This window comes from Parambassis ranga, chromosome 15 (genome assembly GCF_900634625.1).
Source record: "Parambassis ranga chromosome 15, fParRan2.1, whole genome shotgun sequence".
NCBI lineage: Eukaryota > Metazoa > Chordata > Actinopteri > Ambassidae > Parambassis > Parambassis ranga.
The window spans coordinates 7,162,814-7,171,183 of NC_041035.1; the positions used below are offsets into that span (position 1 = coordinate 7,162,814).

Consider the following 8,370-nt stretch of genomic DNA (forward strand, 5'->3'; position numbering starts at 1 on the left):
CTCCTGGTGTACTGGCCTGTCTCCTGGTATCTCTGTGACACTGTGCTGACAGACACAGCAAACCTTCTTGCCACAGCTCGCATTGATGTGCCATCCTGGACGAGCTGGACTACCTGAGCAACTTGTGTGGGTTGTAGACATGCTGACAAATGCAAAAATGAGCAAAACATCAGGCAGAAAGGATGAGAGCAGAGAAATGGTCTGTGGTCAGCACCTGCAGAACCTCTCCTTTATAGGGCTTGTCTTGATAATTGCCTCGTTTCCTGTCGTCTGTTCCATGTGCACAACAGCAGCTGAAACTGATTCACAATCAGTGTTGATCCTAACTGGACAGGCTGATTCCACAGAGGTGTGACTGACTTGGAGTTACATTGTGTTCTTTAAGTGTTCCTTATATACATATACATATATATATGTGTGTGTGTGTGTATGAATATTATATGAAGAGATGTAGCTGCCTGCAAATCATGAGGAAGGTTCCAAGATGAGACGTTTATTTGTTTGCAAAGAAGCTGTTTTACAAAAGCATTAGGAGAGAGAGAAAAAAACATTGCTAGAAGTCAAAGTCTTCATCACTTCAAACACGGCTCCTGTGCACCTTTTGACACAAGACATCTGTGATTTTCTTGGGGATGTTTTAAGTACAAGAGATCCTTTGAAATACACAAAAGGCTGCTAAGCTGAGAAACAGCAGATCAAACAGCCAGTATGATTCTTGGCAAGATGAATCATCTCAAACACATGAAAACGATGCCCTATTCTTTTAACCTCAGTTAAAAGAAAACCAGTTTGAGCCAAACCTCTCTTTTTTTCATATTGTACATGTCAAAGAAAAAAAATGTCCGTCATTATAAATGACTCAAGTTCTCAACACGCCTTCATATTAACAGCAAAAATCAGCATGTCAGCAGATCTGCTGGTTACACTGCAATAAATAGAAATGGTGACATGATTGTACAACAACATGATACTACGTCTACTCAGAGGACACTTTTTTAACACTTTATTGGACCATGTGGAGCCAAAAAGGTTCTAGCACTCTTCTATACTTGGTGTATGTTAATATTTGCCGTGTCCAAATCCCATTGACATCAAGTTGAAACTCATACACACTAGGGATTAAAAAAAACTGAGGTGAAATAATAAAAGTTAAAACAGCATGCCGTACTGAAATAACTGCCAATACACTGGTTCAATAATGTTGCCAACTTACATGCACAACAGTACACTTTCTGCTTGTTGTTCATCATGTAAAAAAAAAAACAAAAAACAAAACTAACCCAGACGCTTCATAAATATGTACATCCAAAGTCCAAACGCAGGGCGACACACAGACCACATGGACTGTTCAGGGTGAAGAGAGGGCAAACATCCACAGCACAACAGAAAAAGTAGTTCCTATATATCTGGACTGTACTTCCACCTCATCAAATTACAATCAGGAAGAGAATGACATTCAGTTTTTCAGTTATGGTTTTTAAAGGGTTGTAAAAAAAGAATTATAATTTCCCAAGATTCTTTAAAAGGGATGGGATCATTAGGAGATCAGGAAATGGGACGCATTTTATTTTATTTTCCCCGAGGTTTTCCAAGCAAGCACACGTACCGAAAACACAAAGCAACACTCTTTTGTTAAAGTGCAACAGTACCGAAGAGTTCAGCTCGAGTACCCTGCCTCCTCAGCTGTGCAGAAATGTAAAAGCACACAGCTGGAAAACCCACAACAGTCCCAAAAACTTGACTGCTTGGAAAACCGCACACACACACACACACACACACTGTCACACAGATGGCGCCCCCTGGTTTGAGCCCTTTGATTCAGGAAGTCTTGAAGTATTTTTGAATCTCCCTCCCCCATAATTCCTGTTGACTGTGTGACAGCTGAAAACCCACTTTAACACACGTCTCATCTCTACAACACTGAGACACACTGCTGAGTCACATGGATTATAGTATTAACTACAGGAAACTCTTACCGGTTAATAACAGAATAAACACAAAATGCACACAAACACACATCATTTGTACACATTTGTTCTGTTGTAATACTGGAGTAATGCATCTAATTGGCTCGTATCCTCGCTGACCTCGCATGTCAAACTGTCCTCGTTTCCTGTTTGTGTCCGAGGACCTAAGGAAGACCCTATCTGACCAACCAGACAAAAAAAAAAAAGAGTTCTGCTCCGGAGCGATGTTATTGCTATGTGAAAGGAACTCTCTTGCATACACATACAGAAAGCACCGTCTCTGTATTTTGATGGATGCTGCACACAGATAATGAGATGTGGAACAAAGAGGTTCTTTGAAGTGAGCAGTGGTTACAGGGCACCCAGCGGTGGAGTCAGTGCAGTGGTCATGCACAGATGCCATGGCTTACTCACAAACTCACAGCAGCAAAAGCAAACATAACAAAACATGTCAAAATCCTACTGGTACTTCTGTGCAGCTTTGTGCTACTGGCATCTATGTGAATGCTGTGACACAGCATCAACAGCATGCAGCTCCACTTTTCTGTGTGATAAGAACTGACCTGGTTCAAATGACAGAAATGAAAGAATCAGGAATCAGTGCCATGACGTTATGTCTCTTTAAGAAGTTTATAAGTGGTCTGTGGTAAATGGACAGTTTTATAAATCACATGAACCACTTTCGAGTTACCAGGTTGTAAAAACATCTGCTAGCTTTGACTAAAGGTCTTATCATCCAAACAAGTGTAAAAACTCATTTTTCCATTTTTAAGGTAGATCCTTCTGAAGCAGTGTGTAACTGTGGATAAGACTTAAGTCCACCACTTTCAACCAGAGATGATGGAACAATAAAAAAAACAACAACTTGGAAACACACAGTCTCCAAAGAAAGCCAATCAGTGAGGGTTGCATCAAGGCAGAACACTCTGTTTCTTGGGAGAGAGTGCTGCTGGGGTCAAACTAACCATAACTGTCTGAGACTGTGACAGGAGGGAACTCAAGAACCTTGTTCACCAATCCACAGAGGGGATGGCTGCCAAAACCTGAACTATCGACTTGATTTGGCAACCTCAGACAAATACATTTTACCTAAGCTGAAGAAGGACCACATGCTCGCAGTCACGATGTCAATACGGCTGTGGACAGAGCTGTGGAACCAGCTATGAGCCTAAATGGTTAATTGTATGAGGGAGATACGAGGACAACAAATGTCCCAACTCCTTCTACTTGCATTATCAATAAAAACCTGGCAACCCAAAGGCAGTTCTCACATCTAATATCTTATGTGATTATTTGTCTTATTAACCCTTTAGAACCATGAAATCTATGCAGCAGAGTTAAACCATACAGAGCATTTTAAATGTTGATACTGGAAGAAGTGTAAACGGAGCACCTTAAGACATAATACTTGATGAAGAAGATGAAAACTATGTGATGCAAAATGGCCGTTATTGTTAAGACTTATACATTTTAAAATTCTGCTGGCTATGATAACAAGGGATGGAAGTTTTATAATGTACCAGATGCTGATGCGGAATGACTCTGGAAACGTTTAAGATGGAGAATAATAAGAAATAATGTGCATCACTCGACTATATCTTCTATCCTACTATAAAAACATGAACACTATACATTCATAATACCACCAGGAGCTTATCCCACTTTCAGACTGTCTAAAGGTTTTAGTCTGCACACTTTGACAAGATTCTACCAAATACTTGTTGAGTTTGCATATTAGTGTATAATGCTGATGAGTGTTTTGTCAGTGCACCAGCAGAGTCTAATTAGAATTTTTGCACCAGAGCAAACAGCCGTAACTCTACTTCCTGTTCATCACACAGTACTTTCCGCCTACAGAGGAATGGCTGCAGTGATCGCTAAACACACACACACACACACACACACACACACAGCGTACTATACGGGACGCTACAACTTGTCATGATATAATCCTCATTTTCGGGTATTTAGGTCGGTGAGGCTGCAGCATGTTACTATGACAACCGGGAATAAACCCAAGGGAGCGCAACAGCGCACTGAGAATCATCAGCATAGAAACAGGGCATAACACTGCATGAGATGAGAGAAATTAAACCTGAAAATGTGAAAAAACCTGTTTTATGTGATCACAACTCAGATTGATTATTTAAATGCTGCACAGGTTCAAATTTCAGAATTTAGCTGCACATTAGCCACTGATGTCTTTTCAGATGGCTCAACGTGAATTTTCCAGTTTATCAAAATAGCATGAGAAGATTATAGTTCAAGAAGTTATCACCAATTTTTAATTTTCTCCACACATACACATTTTCATTCATATTAGCTGCTAGGTGTCAGAGTTTTCCTGAGTAACTGCTTTCTAGGACATCCAAGATATTTTTTTGAACTACCAAAAGTACACCTGCCTCTATTGCAGCACCCCTAAAGGAGCCAACATAAAAAAAAAACGCACGTGCTATTAATAAAACGTGACGTCCCTGAACTGACTAAAATGGGGCTGCAAAGAAAAATACCTGAAAATGGAGCAAACAGCCACAAATCATCATCATCCTATCAGAACCTGGTTCAACAGAAAAGAAGCTCTAACTCATCACTGCTGGAAGTTTTTTTCCTCAGGTGCTATGCTGCTGCAGTGTTGTGTGATGGGTAATGGGATGATGATGTAACAGGAGCATGTTGTGTGTGTCCGAGTGTATGTGTGTGTCTGAGTGTGTGCGCGGTCATCTGTGATCAAGTCCTTGCTTCACACATGACTTGCGGAGCAGGAAAAGGAAGGGGAGGTTAACCGAGCTTGGTGATCTGTAGATCTCCTTGTATCCGTACAGTGTCGATAGAGGGCAAGGATTTTACTTTGTGATAAAAGTCAAAGAGCTGGTGTCCGTCTACGAATATCCGGAACCTCTGATGCTCACAGTGGATCTCAATCTGCAGGGAGGGAAGGAGAAAATGATCAATGAGGCCAATTGTGATAATGCAAAACAGCTTTAAAAACCATTCCAGGCATTTATGCTAAGCTAACCAGCAGTAAAATTATGTTCTACAGACAAATCTAAAAATATTATAAATAATATTGTGAAAGTGCTGTCCATCCTGCAAAGCAAACTTATTCTGCTTAATTTTATGTTAAGCTAACCATTTCAAAACTATATTCAATTTATATTAAGTAAATTTAAACTACCTAGATTTGCACATTTTAACAATAAAATAGAACACTGTAAACATCTGGACTGTGGTGTGTCACACAGCCTGAGGCAGAAGTGAAGCTTCCTGCTCATCATATATCCGTCCACACGCCTCCCAGTCCATGAAGCAGTCTGTCAGAGGCTTTAATCTGCAGCAGAGCCATGACTGTGCTCAAGTGCTGGCTCTAATCAGACCACAAACAACGACACTTTATCACACAGCTGACATTCAATAACCACAGGCTGGAGCCACCTTTAAAAATAACCTTGTTATCATGTCAGTCAGAAATTCAGCACTGACCTCTCGCATTTTGAACCGAAACACATCATCATACAGTGTATTCTTAGCTGAACACCATATGTGGTTCAGCGATTCAAGGATTAATCGGAGCGGAACCTAACATTATAGAGCTAACAAGTCCTCGGGTCTCATGACAATTAGACACCCCCCCCCCTCAGCACACGAACAGCTGATGCAGCCCCTCCTGCAGTAAACAGACCACTACACAGCCTGTATTTACATTAGACTGACTGATGCGGAGCAGCATGGAAAACGTTTCCTGTTTCTCTCTTAGCAACTTTTTCTGCTGTTTATCTTTCAGGAGTTTAGTCCAGGCCTGTTAATCACTTTTTGTGCTGTGCAAAGCTTTCCTGTTGTTTAATTCCACGTAAATGGAATTAATTAAACAGGAAAGCTTTGTTAATAATGGTGACCATTTAAGAGCTACTGAGTGCTCACAGTCTGCAGTTGCTTACTACTGCTCTGCGTCACACTGCCGCTCCGAGACCTGTCAGAACTGGACTTCAGCACCAATCCCTAAAATCTCACAAATGCTTTTGGGAGTTGGGACAAACATGAAAATCCTTGCAGCTCTGAAAAGGAGCCAGGGACATTTTCTGAACAGCTCTACACACAATTTAACCATAATCATAGAGAATGGCTTCTAAATAGGTCGAAGGAGAAGAAGCCCCCCTGCTGGAAGTCCTGATGGGATACGTGAATAAATCATGAATGCCAAAAGGAGTCTTTACCCTAAAAGGCTGATCAGGAATGAAGGGAAAGTAGACAGTGGACGCCTCCTCCACTGTCCATTTCCCAGAGACTCGGGCACTGCGCAGAAACTGGCGGTCGGTGAAGCGAGCGGTGAGCTTCAGGGCCACGTCAAGCGGGGGCTCCTCCTTGTCCGAATCACGGCCGCACGTCAGGCTTACGTCAAAGCTGAGGAGGGGAAGGAAACAGAGAAGTGAGCATTCAGATTGGCAGAATAAAGTGGCGAAGTAGACGTCAGACGTAAGAGTCTAATCTAATCTGGGATGACTCAAATTCATAATTCTGCTGCTGCTGCTGCTGGGTAGGGGCAAACAAAGTGCGAGTGTTAATTATGCATAATCCCTGCTGCTAGTTTTGGTTTATCCTCTCTCCCCTGCAGCTGTGCAGCAAAACACAAGCACCTTTGTGTTTAAGTGTGCTGCCATGATTAGGGGAACAGATTTTCTGAGGAAGACGCTGTGTGTTTTGACCCAGGGAGTCTCTCTGGGACATTCACATGAACTTTGGTATGAATACACTGCCAGCAGCAGCCATTGAACACGATGAGGTCATGGGGAGATTTCTCTCCAACTTTAACACAAGTTTCCATGTAGGGAAGGACACACCCAACCAGGCCTGCTTCACTGGCTCTTCTTTTTTTTGTTTGTTCCCCCTTTTTCTCCCTGCTGGTGAGGGAACGCCCTGTCTCTGCATACTTAAGGAGCCTTCATTCTCCCTGACTGCCCACACATTACTCAGTGTGTCTTGGAGTGGCTGTGCAAGTCTGACAGGCCTCAGAACAAAAAACAAAAAAAAGCACATCTCTACAGTCACCCAGCATGAATATAAATACAACAGACAACCAGATAAGAAGTGTGTGCATGCTGTGCGACGTGTTATCTTACCTGTCTGGCTCCAGGTCCACAATGCCCATCACTATGATCTTCTTCCCAGGCCGCATACCGCCCCGGATGCGCCCGCTGAATGGCACCGTCTATGCAGAGCACATTGTATTTTATTACGCACAGCTCGGAGCCACCATCCAAGCGACATCACCTCAAACATTCCTCCTACCAGGAGACGTGATAAATCCTCCTTGTCAGGGGAGATGAGGCCGGGGTTCCCCAGCGAATCGTTCAGGTGGTCATCCTCCACAGTCTTCAGCACCAGTGACAGGAAAAAAAAACACACACGAAGCAAACGTTTATTTATCTGGCAGGTATGACACAAAGTGGCCTGACCCACCATGAGGCTGCAGGCCTGTCATGTAATGAACACACACACACACCGTGTGGCCTCGCGTGGGGCTTGCAACAATGACGAGGTGGCAGCGAACCTGTCATGTTAGAAATTAGCCTCACATCTTTTGCACTAAGATGCAAAACGCGCACATTCAGCGCACCGGTAGAGCGGCTCGATCCGTGAACACACGCCGCCGACACTTCACCTCGAACGTATTGGATTTCCTATTTCCTCCCCGGCCGTGGATGAAAGAGGAGTCGCCTGGCGCCGCGAATGCGCTGCGCACGGCGCATTTACAATAAGCGCCGGATAATCGACCTAACGGTGCGCTTAAATCAAAACCACAGGCCGTTATGAGGCGGAGAATGAACACCAACACGTCTAACCTCCACCCGGTTCCCGTGCCGCTCCAAGAATACTCACTATTCCGTCGTTTTCCGCTGCTTGCACCGCCATTTTGAGCAGAATAGCATAGGATGCTGAGTGTCGGAGCAGCCCTGCCGGGGAGCGTGGTGTGTTGTGTCAGCGTCGTGGCACTGACTCAGGAGGATATTCCTGTTCCTGCTCCTATTCCTGGTCCCCACGTCTGACCGGGCCTGGCAGAGAGCGCAGTCACCTAACAGGACATCCCTCTGCTCCACTGACAGACACTCTGAAATGGGTGGATATCTGCTGACGTATGCTTTATAATAATTACTGACTAAAGGCTTAATCCCCGTCTGTTGGAGAAGGCTAATCAGACAGATTTCCCTCAACCCTTTACCCAATTAGGCAACGCGCCCTTTGGGCAGTTTCGGGTTTTAATTTCTTGGACAACAATTGAGGTCTTTTGGTTGAATAAGAGTGGAGTTCGTGAACTGTGCCCTGGCGTGTCGTTTATCAGGTTTGAACGTGGCACAGAGGGGCTCTGGCCTAATTGGCCAAAGTGCGCACACTCAATACTTTCGAA

General features: G+C 43.6%; 1 protein-coding gene across 2 annotated transcripts; it reads right to left on the reverse strand.

Moving 5' to 3' along the window:
- Positions 1-598: 598 nt before the first annotated feature.
- Positions 599-8,150, reverse strand: lgalslb (lectin, galactoside-binding-like b). Of its 2 annotated transcripts, none has more exons than XM_028424066.1 (5): positions 7,845-8,150; positions 7,254-7,346; positions 7,085-7,173; positions 6,182-6,368; positions 599-4,892 (listed from the first exon to the last, which is right to left on the reverse strand). In XM_028424066.1, the coding sequence occupies exons 1-5, from the start codon at positions 7,875-7,877 to the stop codon at positions 4,749-4,751; spliced, it is 546 nt and encodes a 181-aa protein (XP_028279867.1). In that variant the 5' UTR covers positions 7,878-8,150; the 3' UTR covers positions 599-4,748. The 2 variants fall into 2 exon arrangements, with proteins under 2 accessions (XP_028279867.1, XP_028279868.1); XM_028424067.1 differs by having other exon boundaries at positions 7,254-7,337; positions 7,845-8,146.
- Between the last annotated feature and the right edge of the window lie 220 nt (positions 8,151-8,370).

Coding starts and splice junctions, on each gene's coding strand:
- lgalslb (XM_028424066.1), bottom strand. CDS start 7,877: ATGGCGGTGCAAGCAGCGGAAAACGACGGAATA. Junction 7,174..7,253: donor AGGATTTATCACGTCTCCTG/GTAGGAGGAATG, acceptor TGCTCTGCATAG/ACGGTGCCATTCAGCGGGCG. Junction 6,369..7,084: donor GTGGACCTGGAGCCAGACAG/GTAAGATAACAC, acceptor TCCCCTCCTCAG/CTTTGACGTAAGCCTGACGT.